This window comes from Pan troglodytes, chromosome 18 (genome assembly GCF_028858775.2).
Source record: "Pan troglodytes isolate AG18354 chromosome 18, NHGRI_mPanTro3-v2.0_pri, whole genome shotgun sequence".
Lineage (NCBI taxonomy): Eukaryota > Metazoa > Chordata > Mammalia > Primates > Hominidae > Pan > Pan troglodytes.
Genome location: NC_072416.2, coordinates 23,256,335 through 23,275,480, shown reverse-complemented (window position 1 = coordinate 23,275,480; position 19,146 = coordinate 23,256,335). Strand labels below are relative to the sequence as shown.

General features: G+C 40.2%; 1 protein-coding gene and 1 long non-coding RNA gene across 2 annotated transcripts in view; one reads left to right on the top strand and one right to left on the bottom strand.

Annotated features, from left to right (window-relative positions):
• Window positions 1-19,146, top strand: part of ACSM1 (acyl-CoA synthetase medium chain family member 1) — an 89,077-nt gene that overhangs the window by 12,295 nt on the left and 57,636 nt on the right. Inside the window, 2 exon segments of the mRNA XM_009430451.3 lie at window positions 10,567-10,707; window positions 12,252-12,411. Coding sequence (XP_009428726.3) covers window positions 10,567-10,707; window positions 12,252-12,411 — 301 coding nt within the window.
• Window positions 74-7,851, bottom strand: LOC107968806 (uncharacterized). The gene is made up of 3 exons (XR_010152304.1): window positions 7,767-7,851; window positions 7,422-7,570; window positions 74-3,096 (listed from the first exon to the last, which is right to left on the bottom strand). It is a non-coding gene; the product is annotated as an uncharacterized LOC107968806 (long non-coding RNA).

Sequence of the window (19,146 nt, the reverse complement as noted above, 5' to 3'; positions counted from 1 at the left end):
TGAGTCTCTGGTCTGATGAATATGATCTCTGAGTATAGTTGTTGCGGGATAATTTAGGAATCAGAGAGACCAGTGGGGTTGAGGAGGATTTATTTATTATTTAGGTGCACCAGCCCAGTCAGATTAACATCCAAAGGACTGAGCCCTGAACAAAGAGTCAGGTTACCTTTTAAGCATTTCATGGGGTGAGAGGGGAGATCTGTGCAGGGGGAAGCATACTACAGAAGCAAGAAACAAAGACAGTTATTCAATTGAGACATGTATTACATCATTTCTTACTTTTCAAGGAAAAACATGTTTTACAACTTGAGTTTATCTGTCTAGTGACCATGCAGCTGCACAGCTGGAGAAACAGGGTCTTCACAATGCCTGGGAAAGGGAGAGATAAGGCTCACTAGCTACAGACGGAAAAACAGGCAGTGAATTTTTAAAGGACTCTACCTCTTTCTCTTCCTCAGGAGGAATTGGGTTTCCCTACCTACAATTGAGTTTTTGCTTATGCATTCTTTAATTTCTTTTAATTCCTGTTCCATTTCCCCCCTTTGTTGCTTTTTATAACAAAGGTGTTAATAGAAAGCACCACTATTTGCCACCTCTTCACAGAGCTGAGCTTCTTCTACTGGCAGTGGCTGATATTTGGTTAATGCCATCAACTGTGCGGTAGTGTGTTGAGTTATTACTGCCTCTATAGTTGACTGAATGCTCCTAATAAACAGGGGTAAAAGGTAAGGGAGGATGAGGCAGATGCCAAGAATAAACAAAAACCCACCAATGAGGGTTTTGAATCCTCCAAAGGTTGAGAACCATCCTCCAAACAAAGAATCCAGGGACCATTAGGACCAAGTCTGAATTGGAACATGGGCCAACTTGTGCATTCTAGCTCTGATTTCCATGACAACCCGGCCATTATTAGCAATTTCTAGGCAACAGTTGGTTAAATTAAATTTTCCACATACTCTTCCTTCAGAGGCTAAGTGATAATCTAATGCCAATCTATTTCAATATATAGCATTTCTCATTTGTGTTGCTTGTATTGCCAATAAATCTAGTGCCCTTGACGTTTCATTGGTTATAATTTCAAAGACTGCCTGCAACCTTATGATGCAGTTGAGCATATAGATTGGGGTGTGGTAACCCCATGACCCATCTTGCACCCAGGTAGCTGGCCAATAATATTTAATTATTCTTTCAGGAGGCCATTCATTATCTTTCCAGTCTCCTATGTCCACATCCTTTTTGACATTTGTGTCTATTTTTGTGATTATGCTCTTCTAGTTCTTCTTTTATTTTCATCATCAACTGGATACCATAAGAGTTCCCCTTGCTTTAGAGGAATTAGAAAGAAGGATGGCTTGATTGTTCCTACACACATGCTCCTGTCCATTTAGCTGGCAGTTGCCAATATGCCCATGCTCCACAGATCCAATATAGGCCAGAGGGTGCTTTCGAAGCATTTGGAACCTCTCGCTGATGCCAAGTGTGGCTTAGGGTAGAGAATGGAGATAAAGGATTTGGATCTGGTAAGTAGGAGTAATTCTGGGTGCTTCTCCATAGAGTTTTGTTTTTAGTCTCATCATAATACTGTTGCCCTAGGCAGGTTATTTCTCCTACTGCCTCTGTGAAAGCCTTTCCCCAACGGGCGATACGGTACTTTCCAATTATGGAGGTTTTTAACAACCAAACACTGGCTGAGGCTGTTGGTTCACTGGCAGGGTTAAGCGAAGTGAAGTTATCTTGTGGCATTAATTCCTTTGCCTCCCATGGCCACTGGTTCCCCATATGAGTTCCTCCACGTACATAGCATGAGGAAATTCCTAAGCTGCCAGCTATGTTTTCAGCTAGTTGAGCAAATAAGTTTTTGGTTGGTGGGGGAAGCTCAGGCACTGGCTTATCCAAATGCTTATAGAATGATTATGGACCCAGAATTGCGGGGTTGGATGCATTTGAGTCCTTTTAGTCTTTTTGACAATTAGTAGTGGAACTCCAAGGCCTGCTCCTAGCCTATCAAGTCATTATAGTGCTGTCTGTCCTGTAGACCAGAAAGGTATCTCTGGCTTTAAGATAGTAAAATTTAAAGGATTGCATGTTCTTGTCTTACAGTTTGGTTTGGTTGACATACTACTTAGCAGAGCACTCCTTCCTGAATATAAATATTGGAGTTGTGTTAGTGTGGACCACTGAATGTTACAGTCTGGGTGTCGGATTTGTGGTTCTTTGTACAGATGCTTAGGGCTGCTTCTGCTAAGCCTCTCTTGTGTTACACCATTGCAGACTGCTTCTGTTTTTTTTAGGATTGTGAACATATGCAGCATAGCAGGCATCAAAGTACAAGGAAATAGGCCCTTTACAGGAGGGAGGGGCTTCTTTTGTTCGAGCTATAACTCTCCTTCTTTTTCTCCCTCCGATTTAATATGTATTTCAAACCAGAATTCATAGGGTAAGAGCTTAGGGTCATAACATGCATATAGCTGGTTATTTCCTGGGTCACAGACTGAATAGGTGGTCTGGTTGTATGTGCAGGTTCCTAACTTGGTTCCTGTACTGTAGGTATGGTACAGTAGAGTTTTAACTATGGTATTCCTTACCCAGGTAGTATGTACACAGTGTGGGCATCCTTCTAGAGATTTCTCCCCTTCTAGTATAGGCAGAAATGGTAACAACATTAGTATATGTAATAGAAACATGCTTACACTACACATAGGCATGGCAAACCTTCCTCTGGGCATGGACATTTGCAGCATTTGCAGTAATAATGTAACAACAGAACAATTATAACTAGGCTTATAAATTTTATCTACATTTACTTATCTAGAGATGGTCCTCTTAGCTTCGGCTGTGTGTAGACTAGTCAGCTTCCAGGATGTGACTAGAGCAGAGCTTGCAAGATCTTCAAGCTTCAGCCATGTGTAGACTGACCAGCCTCCAGTGTGGTCAGAGCAGGGCAGTTGTCCTTCTTACTGGTGGTTGGGATTCGCCGTAGGTCTATTCGGGTGGGGCGATCAGGATCTTGTTGGTTAATCCACTGGTCATAGTCGGGAGTCACTGCTGCCGCTAGTTTCAGCCAGCTATGGTGAATCCAAGGTGTGACACCTGCAACTTTAACAGCAGTAGAAGTAGACATGATTACAATATGAGGCCTATCCTGTATGGGTCCTAGAGTGGTTGGATTCCATTTTTTAACTTAAACAAAATCCTTAGGTTTGAAAGGGTGTACTGGGTCTGTTAGACTTATAGGCATTTTTCTATACCTAGCCATGCATTTTTGCATGGCCATACTTAAAGTCTGCATTTGCCTTCTTAAAGTTAGTTCTTCTAGTTTACAGATGATGGGGGGTGGCTGGCTGAACAAAATCTCAGAGGGCGAATACCCAGTTTGCTTGGTGGAGGTGCACCTGACTTGGAGGAGGACCATGGGCAAGACCTGATCCTACCTTTGATGAGTTTCTTGACACAATTTCTTCAGCAGTTGTTTTAGTGTCTGGTTCATGCTCTTCACTTTACCTGAGCTCTGCAGTCTGTAGGCTATATGTTATTTCCATTTTATTTTTAATAGTCAGGTTAAGTCCTGAACTATTTCAGCCACAAATGTTGGTCCATTGTGAGATCTTAGAGTTAGAGGCATTCCAAATCTGGGAATAATGTCTTTTAACAACACTTTGGTCACCTCTAGTTCCTTCTCTGTCCCGGTGAGGAAGGCCTTGACTTATCCTGAAAAGGTGTAAATGAACACCAACATGTACTGATAGCCCCCATCACAGGGTAATTCAGTGAAGTTCATAAGCAGTTTTTCACATGGCATGGCTTCTGTTTCCTGAACTCCTGGGGGCAGAGTAAGCCCTTGTCATGGATTGTTCTGAACACAAGTTAAATATTGTTCATTTACAAATGGCTTGAGTAATAGCAGTGAGCCATGGCACATAGAAATGATGCCTTAATAATGTCTTTAGTGCTGTTTTTTTGTGTGTTTTATTTCAGGTCAGTTCCTTGGTGGAACTGTTTTACAAATCTGGGGGCCACTGTTTCAGGGATGGCTAGCCTCCCACTGGAAAATTTTTACTATCCTTCTTCAATGTAGTTGATATTTTTCTGGGCAAAACAAGCCCTTTCATTTGGAGTGTAGCTTGGGATCTACAGGAGGGGAATCTCTGGGAGGAGAGGTATAGCTAAGGCTTCTTCTTTAGAAGGTGGGGTTGTCCTGCTTTGCCTCTTTGTCTTATTTATTTATTTATTTATTTATTTATTTATTTATTTTAGCCTTTAGTATTCTTCCTTTATGGTGCCCCTTGCAGTGCATCTCTGCCACAACTTTTAAGGCCTATACAGCATTTAAGAGCTGTAGAATTTCTTCCTTGTACTTTATTTCTTTACTTTCAGCAGTTAAAAGCCTTTTTTTCTTTGTAAATAGCCTCATGAACATGGAAAGTGTCAGAAGCATATTTGGAATCTGTGCAAATATTTGTCTTTTGGTCTTTTGCTAGCCAGAGAGCTCTTGTCAGAGCTATTAGCTCTGCTTTCTAAGCAGAAGTTTCTGTAGGCAAAGACTGCACCTCTACTACTGAATCCAAAGTCACCACTGCATACCCAGCTCAGCAGATTCCCTTTCGTATGAAACTGCTTCCATCAGTAAAATATTCTATGTCTGGGTCCCCAAGGGGCCTATCTGTCAAATCTCTCTGGCTTGAGAACACTTCATCTATCACGTTTACACAGCCATGAAGGGGGTCTCCTGGTACTGACTTGACGAGGAGCAAGGTAGCCGGGTTTAGGGTATTCACAGTCTCTAAAATTAGTTTGTTAGCTTATTGAGCCAGTAGGGCAATGGCAGCTATTGCTTTAAAACAAGGCCAGTGAAGTGCCTCAGAATCTAATTGCCTGGATAAGTATGTCACTGGGTGATGCCATGACCTTATGGCTTGAGTTAGAACCTTCATGACCTCCCTTTCACTTGTAGACATACAAGAAGATAAGTTTAGTTAGTTAGATCTGGCAGTCCTAAAGCTGGGGCCTGAGTCAAGGCTTTTTTTTTTTTTTTAATTTCTTTAAAAATCTTCTCCTGGTTAGCCTCCTAGAGGAGGGGCTCTTTCTTTCCTTCTCTTTGTGGCTTAGCCATAAGCTAGAAATTTGGGATCTAAATGCAGCAGAACCTTGCTGCCCTTAGGAACTCTCTTATTTGACACCAGGTGGTTGGAATAGGAAGTGCACAAACAGATTGCTTTTGTTTACTACTAAGCCATCTTTCCTCTTGGCTTATATAAAGGCTTAAATACTGGAGACTTTTAGAGCAGATTTGAGCTTTTTTCTGACACTTTATGTCCTGCCTTTCACAGCAGGTGCAGGGAGTCTTGGGTTTCTCCTGGGTGCAGTAGCCCTTGGCTGGAGGGTTTTTTTTTATACCATGGCCTTGACCATTCTCCTTATTTTATTTATTTATTTTTTTGGGCATTTATTCTTCTAGTGTCATTTCCTTTTGCACCGTGCACATTAATCTCTCTCTAGCCTTGGCCAGCTTTCAAACTCCTGTCCAAACCAGCCTTTTCCATGACTGTGTTCACGCCCACGTCCATGCCTCCTTGCAAAGCCAGCTTCTCTTCCCATAAGGGCTGCTGCTAGTAAATTAGCCTTTGTTAAGCCTCTGATCAGCTTTCTTCTCTGCCTCCTGAACTCAGTTAATGTACACCTTGTAACCACTTTAATAAGCTGAGTTGCATTCACGCCTACGGAGCTTCTAACTTCTGCAATTTGTGCCTGATATCTCCTTGGGCCTGCCTTACAAATGCTGTGTCCACCATGCACTGATTTTCAGCAGCCTTAGGGTTAAACAGGTACAACCAAAATGCCTCAAAAAGTCTTTCTTAAAACTGGCTGGTGCTTTTATCTGCACCCTGGAGCACCTCTGAGATTTTTTATATTGGTTGCCTTTTTCTTTTACCAGCCTTTAGCCTTTGCAGAAGGGCTTCTTCGCACTTTTGTAGGTGCTGAAGCTGGACTGCATCATCTGGGTCCTAGTGGGTGTCCTCTTGTCCTCTTAAGAGGCGTAAGCATAACTTGGGCATGACCAGACCTGAGACACCCTCCCTGACTTTTCCAGCCTTTCACTTTAACTTCCTGGAGCTCTAATTTCTCCTTCTCAGGTGAGACTGGGAGCCTGTATCTCTTTGAACTTAATTCCTTAGGGGCAGTTAGCCTTGGTAAAGGGAGGTAGATTGGAATGTAGGGAGGAGGGGTCTCTATGCCCTCCTGTGGTTCTTGCAAAACTGGTTTTCTCTTTCCTGAGACTTTTCTTTTGTCTCCATAGTTGCCGGGGCAGCTGATTTTTACTTTTACTTTTGGCTTTCACTTTTCACTTTTGGTGCTACAAGCCTCTGTGACTTTACCTTTAACTCCGTAGCTGCCAGCGCAGCTGGTTTCTCTGGGTGTGAGCTGTGAACGTTCTACAATAAACTGCTAGGCAGGGCTGCATTCATTTAGCCATGAATCACTAGGTCTGAATGCCCTGGCTGTCTTCCAGGGCTAGTCACTACCTTAAAACACACAGCCAATTTACCTATAGTGCCATTGGTCAGCCATCCAACACTAAAAGAGGGCTATTCTAATTCACAGTATGTCCTTAACTGAACATCCAGTTTCATCCCGTAATCAGCTCTAAATCCTTTTTAAAAATTCTTTATCATGCACTCCAAAAGGAGTTGGTTTCCATGCTTTTCCTCCCATTTCCTCCCTTGAGGTGCACTTTCACTCTAAGGTCCACCAGACTGGGTCCTATTACAGGAGTTTCAGACGCTGCTTAGCCAGGAACGTGCCTTTCCCTGCCACAGACTGCTGCAGCTGTGAAGCTCAACCTATCAGCCATATGCAACATCCTAGGACTGATTTCCCCCACACTCGCCTGGGAGCACACTGCCTGCGCTAGGGGATCTGTGCCTCCCCACATTACTCCCCGCATTGGCCTCTCCTGAGACCGTCTCTTTCACACACTTTCACACACCTCCCTTGCCTCAGGACTCCTCATCGGACAAAACAACCCTCTCTCGTGTCCTGGGTGAGCCTAGTTAGATTCCCACATTCACACACATACACACACCACTCCTACCCCAGGACTCTTCATCAGAGGAAATGAACCTCTCTGGTGTCCTGGGTAGGTCTGCACACACCCACACACTCCCAGTTGGGGTGGCAAGCCACTCTTACCATCCTGCCAGCAAACTCTTCCTTGCTGCACTTGCCGCTGTATCGGCCCATTTTCTCCACCAGTGAACCACTTTCACTTTGTTAGGGGGACACGAGGTTCATCCAAATTGGCGGGCCACTTCTGCCACCCCCAGCCACTCTGGGTTGGATGAGTGGTTGGTCCCTGGGAGGTGATCAAGCTCACCTTCATTCCTATGGGATGGGCTTTCCTACCTTGGGCCCTTTCTCCTTACCGCGGTTCCTGAAGTGCTGGTATCATCCTGCAGCCCCATCTCAGGTTCAGTTGCACTGCTGGGCAGGATGCGGGGAGAGCCAGTCTCCATCCGGGTGAAACTCCCCCATGGCATGCCTTGGATGCCAGGTCTTCCACAGCCCCAGGGCCCTAGTCCCACGGGCAAAGGAGACAGTAAATCTGTTATCTCCAATCCCCATATGGGCCACCAGAAATGTTTGGGGATGATTTAGGAATCAGAGAGACTGATGGGGTTGAGGAGGATATATGTATTATTTAGGTGCACCAGCCAACCCAGTCAGATTAATATCCAAAGGACTGAGCCCAGAACAAAGAGTCAGGTTACCTTTTAAGCATTTTAGGGGTGGAGAGCGGGGAGGGAGAGATCTGTTCAGGGGGAAGCATATTACAGAAGTGAGAAACAAAGACAGTTATTCAATTGAGACATGCATTACATCATTTCTTACTTTTCAAGGAAAAACATGTTTTGCAACTTGGGTTTATCTGTCTAGTGACCTTGCAGCTGCACAGCTAGTGAAACAGGGTCTTCACAATGCCTGGGAAAGGGAGAGATAAGGCTCACTAGCCACAGACAGAGAAACAGGCAGTTAATTTTTAAAGGACTCCACCTCTTTCTCTTCCTCTGGGGCAACTGGGTTTTCTTACATACAACTGAGTTTTTGCTTACACATTCTTTAATTTCTTTTAATTCCTGTTCCACAGGTAGAAGAATGCCATTCACTCCCAAGTGGTGAGAGACAAGCAGCCAGTGGTAGGAAGGTCATCAAGTCAGTTGTCAGAAACCTCACTTATGTCACTGTTTTGCTATGTGACCCTGACCTAGTTCCTTGCCCTCTCTTGATCTCAGTTGCTTTATCTGTAAAATTTCACATTTTTCAGCAAGTCAACCTTCCATGTTCCTCTCATTAAAATATACTCACCCCTGGGACTGTGCAAAGGAGATTTGTAAAGTCAGGGGGTTATTGTGTTACATATTCCTTGTAGGTGGGAAACCTAAAGTCTTATTTTTCTATTAAAAATATATGAAGTAGTTGAATGAAAGGTTAAAATGAATTTTTAAGGTAAAACTTAAGACCCCAAGAAAAATGGAATTGCCAACTATGGCTTACAGGTAGCTTTGGGAGCAAACTCTTTCCATCTCCCAGGGACTGGGTGCCTTCAGAGACATCTGGGGGCAAAGTGAAGGAAGGCTGGAGATAAGAAAGGCCCCTTCTGCCTCCAAAACTCTGATTCTGTAAGCCTTCGGTCATGGCTCATGTTATACACACAAACCATGCTGGGTTTGTTTTCTTGGAGTAATACTTGAGTTTTTAAAGCTCTTTATTTCAACCCCAAAAGGCAAACATTACAGCAAAGTCACATCTTATGCTGTAGTCTAATGTCAGAGAATTTAATTAAAACAGAGTACTCTTGAAAAATCCCTCGAATTTCCCAAAGTCAGTATGATACCATTTCACAGCAAGACCAGCAGACCTAGTGTTTCCTCTCGTGTTGGGATTATTTACAGTTGCTTTGAACACCATAGAAGCTTTGCATTTACAATTGTAGTAGGCCCAAGGCCCTCTCAGTCTAGGGGAAGCTCCTGAGAAACAAGAGAGACTGAGGGAACCACAGATCTTATCTGCCATCTCAAGCTCATGCTAGGACAGAGGTACATTGATCACAGTAATTTTATATATAATATATATATAATATGTAAATTTATATATAAGTATAATTTATATATAAGTATATATATCATATAATTATATGTATATATGACATGTAAGTATATATATTATATATGACATATAAGTATATATTTTATATATTTATGTATAATTTTATATATAAATTTTGTATATGAGATATAATATATAAATGTTTTTATATATTTATATATAATATGTTTTATATATATTTATATTTATATTTATTATATATTATATATTATATATTTATATAATATATTACATATATTATATATTTATATTTTTATATATTATATAATATATAATATATTATACATATTTTGTACATAATTTATATATAAGCATAATTTATATATAAGCATAAATATTATATATAACTTACATATACTTACATATACATGTATATGTATATATATTTATATATACTTATATATAAATTATATACAATATATACTATATAATATATATTATATATACTTATATATAAATTATATATCCTATAATTATATTTATATATGACATGTTAGTATATATTATATATGACATAAAAGTATATATTTTATATATTTATATATAATTTTATGTATAAATTTAATATATGATATATAATATATAAATATGTTTTTTTATATATATATATATATATTTTTTTTTTTTGAGATGGAGTTTTGCTCTGTCACCCAGGCTGGAGTGTAGTGGTGTGATCTCGGCTCACTGCAAGCTCGGCCTCCCAGGTTCACAACTAATCTCCTGGCTCAGCCTCTCGAGTAGCTGGGACTATAAGCGCCCACCGGCATGCCCGACTAAATATACTTTTTTTACTCTCCCCCTTTCTCTCTTTCTCTTCCCCACCCCTCATCACCAAGGTCACAGAGTTTAATTTTAAAAAACAAGCTTAGCAGTCTGGTTAAGGGCACAGACTAGGATGCAGACTGAGTTTGAATCCTGGCTCTGCCATTTGCTAGCTGTATATTACCAAGCAAATTACCTAACCTCTCTGAGTCTCAGTTTCCTTACCTGCGAAATGGGCATGATTAGAGTAGTACTCATCTCCTAGGGTTGCTCTGAGTACTGAATGGTTCATATTTGTAAATCATTGAGAGCATTGCCTGGAACATAGCAAGTGCTATTTAAATGTTCATTAAATTACTTAATGAATTCATTAAATTACTTAAGATTCATTACTTAAATTACTTAAGATTAAATTACTTAAGATTCATTGTATTTTACTAATTTTTCAAATAAAAAAATGCTGGTCCACATGTCCGAATCACTCATCAAGTCAGTGTGATGCCTAACTCCGGGAGAGCCAGTTTTCCTCTAGTGTTGCAAACTCCCAGTTTCCTGTCCGTGCCTTATGTTTCTTTTGCATTCCCAGAAGATGAAGAAACAGCAATCATGACTTTTTTCCTTTTGTCTTGAACCCCTTTGCAGATCAGCATCCCCAGAACACACCTGTATTAAGTCAAAGACCTTGGACCCAATGGTCATCTTCTTCACCAGTGGGACCACAGGCTTCCCCAAGATGGCAAAACACTCCCATGGGTTGGCCTTACAACCCTCCTTCCCAGGAAGGTAGGAAAGAGGGCACCGACATAGAGGCTGGATCCAGATGTGGGCAAAGTTTGTGTGTGTGTGTGTGTGTGTGTGTGTGTGTGTGTGTGTCTTGGGAAAGGAACTGGAAGTAGAAGTGACTACATACTCCTTTTCCCTTCCACTCTCTTTTGTTCAGACCTCTCAGGGTCTGAGAGGTGAAGGCTGGGAATCCTAAATGTTTGCTGACAGAGGCCTGAGAGTGACAAAGGAGGCACATTTAGGTTTTACCAGAGCATCTTCATAGGAGATGTGGAGGAAATGTGGGTAGAGACAGTAGACATTCCAGAAGCCACACACATGACAAGCCTGACAGTGGTTCCATGATTTTGTAGGGAAAGACAGAATATTCTAGCAGGGTGACCTGAGATGACAGAGCCTCACCTCTCCCCTATTATGGGCAAATCAGACTTAGGGTTCCTCAATTATTCACTTCTAGGGAAGAAAATATCTGGAACCAAGCTATGCCAAGCCATCACCCCTAAGAGGGCAAAGCTCTATCCTTGGGTTAATTATTTAATCACCTGCAAACCAAACCTGTCCTTCTCTACGCCTTCTCATCTCCAACTAGTAATATTCAGAATGGACCAAATTCTTTATATTTTTTAATGTATTAACATATTAAACAGAATATGGAGCACAGATGTCTTTTTGTATTAACCCGAAGAGGGGCAGTGGGTATTTACACTAATGATGACAGTTGAGTAGCAAAACCCAGGGAGGAATGGAGGTGAGAGAAGGGAGAGCTTCTGTGCAGGTGGAATAATATGTGCAAAGACACAAAGATATAAAAAGTAGTATTCATAGAACTACAGAGACTTGGGAATATCTGGTGCTCAGGGTGTAGGGTGAAGGACCAATGGGAACAATTGGAAAAGTGAGCAGGACTCAGACCGTGCAGGGATTTGCAGACCTTGTAGTAGATTTTGGACTTTATTAGGAAAACAACGGGGAGATATTGGAAGTTTTTTAGGGAGGAGGAGATCTGATCAAATTTGTATTTTGATAAGATCATCATGGCTGCAGGATGCAGGATGGATTGGAGAAAATTAGAATAGAGTTAGGGAAGACCAGTTAAAGGCTCCTAGTCTAATCCAGGTGCAAGCTAGTAGTGGCATGGATCAGGTACTAGACATATGATGGAAATTAACACAGTTGAGATTTCAGGAAATAGAGTGGACCAGATCTGCTGGTTAAACATGGGAGATGGGAGGAGGTCAAGGTTGATGCCAAAGTTTGGGGCTTGGACAGCTTCATGGATAGGGATGACATGTCTGGTTACAGAGAACACTGGAGGAGAATCAGTTCAAGAGAGGTAGCATGACTGAACCAGTTTCAGTTGTACGTAATTGGGAAATATTTGGCAGTACACCTTTGAGACCTGGCCTGAGGGTCGTATGGAGCCCCACACAAATCACATGAACTGAGAGTGAGAAAGGTGGGTTCGTAGCTAAAAACCAGAGTGCACAGCCCTTCATCACATCAGCCATGATCACACAGCTGAGGCTACTGCATTTTGGAGTTAGTAGGAAATTACGGAGCCTGAAGACATCTGATGTCTCCTGGTGCCTGTCGGACTCAGGATGGATTGTGGCTACCATTTGGACCCTGCTAGAACCATGGACAGCGGGTTGTACAGTCTTTATCCACCATCTGCCACAGTTTGACACCAAGGTCATCATACAGGTAAGAAGACTCACCTTCCCCTATCAGCAAAATTCCAGAAAAAATCCATGTTTCCAGGCTGAAAGCTGGACCTTGCTAAAAAAATATTTTATTAAGCAAAGAAGCCCATGAGCCTAAGATGATCCTGAGCCTGGGCTTCTCAAAGTGTGACGCACTGAATCTGAGTCACTATACCCGAGTCACATCAAAATGTGACCTTGAAGAAAATGTGTATTACTGGGTGATCCTTCAGACCTGTAGATCAGTCTTTGTAGACTTGGGACCCAGGATGTGCATTTTGAAAAATTAAAGCAAGCACAACAAGTCCAAGTCTCCCAGATCCTGGACCCTGATGCTGCCAGGGCCAAGCAGCTGGTGTGTGTGTGTGTGTGTGTGTGTGTGTGTGTGTGTGTGTGTTTTCTTACTCAATATGATGAAATGTTTAAAAACAGCCCTTGGACTATGAAAGATCTAGCTTCTTATCCCACCTTTGAAATTAACTAGCAGGTTACATACCACTCTAAGCATCAGTTTCCTTATCTGCAAAATAGGTCTTTTAATAATTACTACCTCATAAAGTCTTAGGTAATATTAATGAGATGATAGAGGCGATATGTGTAAAGTACTTAACCCTGACATTAGCACCTAGAAAACACTCTATCAATGGGAGCTGCTGCTATTTTTATGATGAGTACATCATGATGACAATTCAAGTCACCTGCATGAACTCTTTCTGTCTATGTCCCTTCACCCCAACATTTTCTTTATGTCTCCACTCACACCCTTGCTTTCCCTCTCAGAGGCAGACCTTGCCCTCCACCTCTCAAAATCCACCCGCTCTGCACAACCACTGCAGAGTTCTGTCTCCTGGCCTTGGATAAACAGCATTTCTTTATTAATCTTTAATCTACTATGCATTTTCTCCTGTATTTTCAGTCTCTCACTTTTCGCTAGTTTTACACCCTCAGTCCATAAACATATTCAGTGTACTTATCCTAAAATGCCTTCCTTTGAACCTGCTACACACTGGGTCAACCCATCTTTTCCACCTTAATACCAAACTTCACCAAAGAACATCCTCCATTTGCTGCAGCCACCTCTGCTTCACCTAGCCTGCTCCTGAATACTGCAGTCCTCCAGTGGTCTGCCCTTACTGTTCTTCTTTCTAAGCAATTTCCTTCACCTCCATTTTTCTCAGCAAGCACATCAATGCAGGTGGCTGTCAGGACTGTACCTAGGGTCTAGTCTTCTCGGTCCAAGCTGATTCTCCCAGGCTAGCAAAACATTTCCAACCTGCTAGTTGGTAAAGCCCATCTGATCATTCCTCCAGAACATCAAACTGCACTTCCCATATCTCATTCCCTACCTCTATATCAATGCCTCCTCCTGTGTCACCATCATTATTTTCTGTACCACATTCTGCACCTGAGACTTAAAGCACCACAAACAAGACTGACCACCCTTCCCATCCTCATGCTTAATTCTTCCGCTGCTATAGAGAGTGTCCCAAAAGGTCTTTATGTATTTTAAGCCTTAGTAAATGCTTAAAGTTTAAAATTCTACAAATTTACCAAAAAAGCATTTGCATTACTATTTCCCACTTACTATTTTTATGAATTATTCATAATAATTTTTAATTTATATATTGTATTAGTCCATCTTATTGAAGACTAAAACAAAAAGTCTTTTAAATTTTTGATTCAGAGTGTGCATGTGCAGATTCATTACATGAGTATATTGCATGATTCTGAGGTTTGGAGTAAGAATATTCTCATGACCCAGGTAGTGCATATAGTACCCAATAAGTTTTTCAGCCCACGACCCCCTCCCTGTCTCTCCCTTCTCACAGTGTCTATTGTTATCCCCAGCATCTATTGTTTCCAACTTTATGTCCATGTGTATTCAATGTTTAGCTCCCACTTATAAGTGAGAAAAAAAATGATGTTTGGTTTTTTACTCCTGCATAAATTTACTTAGGATAACAGCCTCCAGCTTCATCCATGTTGCTGCCAAAGACATGATTTCATTCTTCTTTATGGCTGTGTAGTATTGCATGGTTTATATGTAGCACATTTTCTTTATACCAGTCCACCATTGATGGGCACCTAGGTCAATTCGATGTCTTTGCTATTGTGAATAGCACTGCCAATAACATATGAGCCTCTGTGTCTTCTTGGTAGAACCATTTATTTTCCTTTGGATATATACCCAGTAATGGGATTGCTGGGTCAAACGGTAGTTCTAAGTTTGTTGAGGAATTTTCAAATTGCTTTCCACAGTGGCTAAACTAATTTGCATTTCTATCAATAGTATATAAGCATTCCATTTTTTCCAAAGCCTCACCAGCATTTGTTTTTGACCTTTTAATAATCACCATTCTGATAGGTGTGAGATGGTATCTCACTGTGGTTTTAATTTGCATTTCTCTGATTAATGACATTGAGCATTTTTTTCATATGTTTGTTGGATGCTTGCATGTCTTCTTTTGAGAAGTGTCTGTTTATGTACTTTGCCCATTTTTTAATTGGATTATTTGGGTTTTACTTGTTGATTTGTGTTCTTTGTAGATTCTGATATTAGTTCTAATTAGACATCACATATAAGAATCTACAAAGAACTTAAATTCTTTGTAGAATCTGGATATTTGATTCTGGATGTTGTCAGAGGCATAGTTTGAAAATATTTTCTCCCACCCTGTAAGCTGTTTACTTTCTTGATAATTTCTTTTGCTGTGCTGAAGCTCTTTAGTTTAATTGGGTCCCACTTGTTAATTTTTGATTTTGATGCAATTGCTTTTGGGGACTTAGCCATAAATTCTTTGCCATAGCTAATATCCAGAAGAGTATTTCCTAGATTTTCTTCTAGGATATTTACAGTGTAATGTTTTATATTTAAATCCTTACTCCATCTTGAGTTAATTTTTGTATATGGCAAAAGGTAGGAGCCCAGGTTTATTCTGCTACATATGGCTAGCCAGTTTTCCCAGCACCATTTATTGAATAGGAAGTCCTTTCTCCATTGCTTATTTTTGTTCACTTTGTTGAAGACCATATGGCTATAGCTGTGACTTCTCTATTGTGTTTCACTGGTGTATTTGTCTGTTTTTGTACCAGTACCATGCTGTATTGGTTACTGTAGCCTTATGACATAGTTTGAAGTTGGGCAACGTGATGCCTCTAGCTTTGTTCTTTTCACTATTCAAGCCCTTTTTGGTACTATATGAGTTTTAAAGTTGTTTTTTCTGATTCTGTGAAAAATGACATTGGTATTTTAATAGGCATAGCATTGAATCTATAAATTGCTTTAGGCAATATGGTCATGTTAACAATATTGATTCTTCCAATATATGAGCATGGAATCTTTTTCCATTTATTTGTGTCATCTCTGATTTCTTTCAGCAGTGTTTTGTAGTTTTCTTTGTAGCCATCTTTCACCTCCTTGGTTAGATGTATTCTTAGGTATTTCATTTTTAGTGGTAGTTGTAAATCGGATTGTGTTCTTGATTTGACTGTCAGCTAGAACATTGTTGGTGTATGGAAATGCTAATTTTTATACACTGATTTTATATCCTGGAATTTTACTGAAGTTGTTTATCCGTTCCAGGAACCCTTTGGTAGAGTTTTTAGGGTTTTTAAATGTATATAATCATATATTGTCAGCAAAAAGAGATAGTTTGACTTTTTTTCTATTTGAATATCTTTTGTTTCTTTCTCTTGCTTGATTGCTTTGGGTAGGACTTCCAATTCTATGTTGAATAGGAGTGGTGAGAGTGGGCATCCTACACTTTTTCCAATTCGCATGGGAAATGGTTCCAGCTTTTGCCTGGTCAGTGTGATGCTGGCTGTGGGCTTGTCATAGATGGCTATTATTTAGAGGTATGTTCTTTCAATGCCTCATTTCTTGAGGGGCTTTATCATGAAGAGAGATTGGATTTTTTGAAAGCTTTTTCTGCATCTACTAAGAGGATCATATGGCTTTTGTTTTTTATTCTGTTTAAGAGGTGAATCCTATTTATTGATCTGCATATGTTGACCCAACCTTGCATCCCAGGAATAAAGCCTACTTGATCATGGTGAATTAACTTTTGATGTGCTGCAGGACTCAGTTTACTAGTATTTTGTTGAGAATTTTTGCATCTACGTTTATCAGGGATATTGGCCTGGAGTTTTCTTTTGTCATTGTATCTCTGCCATATTTTGGTGCCAAAAGTATTCTGGCTTCATAGAATGAGTTAGAAAGGAGTCCCTTCTCCTTAATCTTTTGGATTAGTTACAGAGGGATTGGTACCAGTTCTTTGTATATCTGTTAGAATTCAGCTGTGATTCTATCTTGTCCAGGGCTTTTTGGGATTAGTAATTACTGATTCAATTTCAGAACTTGTTATTTGTCTGTTCAGGTTTTCACTTTCTTTCTGGTTCAATGTTGAGAGGCTGTGTGTTCCCAAGAATTTATCCATTTCCTGTAGATTTTCTAATTCAGGTGCATCAGTGTGTTCATAATAGTCTCTGAGGATCTTTTATATTTCTGTGGGACCATTTATAGTGTCATCTATGTCATTTCCAGTTGGGCTTATTTTGATCTTCTCATTTTTTTCTTTGTTAATCTAGCTAGCAGTCTATCAATATTGTTTATTCTTTTGAAAAACAAGCTCTCAGTTTCATTGATATTTTGTATAAACTTTTGCATCTTAATTTCATTCAGTTCTTTAATTTTAATTATTTATTTTCTTCTGATAGCTTTGGTGTTTGTTGGTTGTTCTTTTTTTTCCTAGTTCCTCTAGAAGTGATATTAGATTCTTAATTAGCGATCTTTCTAACTTCTTAATGAAGGCATTTAGTGCTATAAACTTTCCTCATAACATTGCTTCAGGTGCATCTCAACGATTTTGGTAGATGGTATCTCTATTTTCATTTTCATTAATTTCAGAAACTTTTTTGATTTCTTGTTCACCCAAGAGTTATTCAGGAGAAAATTGTTTAATTTCCATGTTTTTATATGGTTTTCAGTGATCTTGTTGACATTGATTTCTGTTTTTCTTGCACTGTGGTCTAACAATGTACTTTGGTAAGATTTTGATTTTTTGAATTTATTGAGACTTGCTTTATGACTGAACATGTGGTCAATTTTAGAATATGTTCCACGTGGGAACAAGAAGAATGTATATTCTGTGGTTGTTAGGTAAATTATTCTGTGGACGTCTATTAGGTCCAGTTGGTCAAATGTTGAGTTTAAGTCCATAATTTCTTTGTTAGTTTTCTGTCTCAATCATGTGTCTAACATTTTCAGTGTGTTGTTGAAGTCCCCCACTATTTTTGTTTGGCAAAATCTTTTTATAGGTCAAGAAGAACTCATCTTATAAATCTAGGTGTTCCAACATTTGGTGTGCATATATTCAGGACGGTTAAGTCTTCTTGTCGAACTGAACCATTTATCATTATATAATGCCCTCCTTTGTCCTTCCTAATCATTGCTGGTTTAAAGTCTGTTTTTATGTGATATAAGAATAAGGACTCCTGCTCTTTTCTGTTTTTCATTTGTGTGGCAGATATTTCTCCATTTCTTTGCTTAGAGCCTGTGGGCATCATTACATGTGAGATGGGTCTCTTGAAGACAGAAGATAGTAGGGTATTTTCTTTGTATCCATCTTCCCACTCTGCCTTTTAAAGGGGGCATTTAGACCAAAAATAAATAAATAAATAAATAAATAAATAAATAAATACTATTCAATTTAGTAAAACAAAACATTCCTTCTATTTCCTCTCTACCCACCCCTGTCAACTTAGTCCTTCTTGCCAAATCTGTTGCAAGAGTCTGCTGATCTCCGTTCCACACCCCTACTGAAAGCTGCAAAGCACCAGTAGTAGTCATAGATTACAACTTACATGATAATAGCCAGAGCCCACATTTGATGAACACCTACTAAGTGCCAAGTTCTGGGAAAGGCCTTAGACACCTATGATGTCTAATTCTTACCTACTAAGCAGAGCTCCCTTGGCTGCCAGTAACAGAAGCCTACTTCAATGTAGCTTAGTGGAAAAAGAAATACACAGAAGGGGGAACTAGAATAGCTCATTATTCTGTAGGAGAAGAGCAATATGAGCTTGATAAAGATCTAAAACAGAAAGTAGAAAGATACCAGCAATTAAGGCAGCTTCAGTGTCTCCTCTGCTTTTCTCTATAGATGTGCTTCCTTGTTTCTGTTTGTAGAAACACTTTTGCTACTTCACATGCACATAGTCAAACATAGCAATCACAGCATTTCAGGGTGACATTTCCCCTTCCCAGATAACCAGTCCAGGTCAACTAGAGGCTGAGTGAGTGGTCCAGAATGTTGGGGTGATCAGACCCAACACAAGGCCGTGGAGGCTACAAAGTCCGGCGGAGTCAAAGGAATCAGAAAAGACAAGTTAAGAGTGCATAAGGTGGGTCCAGGGGACCAACACTGGTATGGAGGCTGTGAAGACCCCAAGCTCTGGGAGCCCACACTATTTATTGGTGATCAAACAAAGAAGCAGGTGGTGAGGACACGCAGATGTGGGGGTAAAGAGGTGAGAATGGGAGGACATGGGGGTAGAAAAGTAGCAGTGCATCAAGCATAACTGTGACGGTTTAGCATTTTCTTTGATGCATATGTAATATGCTCTGCTACCTGAGATAATGGAGAACATGTTTATGAGCCTGGGAGAGTAGCCAACAAGTCTGTGCACATTCCAGAGGCCACAAGGGATTTTATGCCCTGAGCACTGGATTCCATCC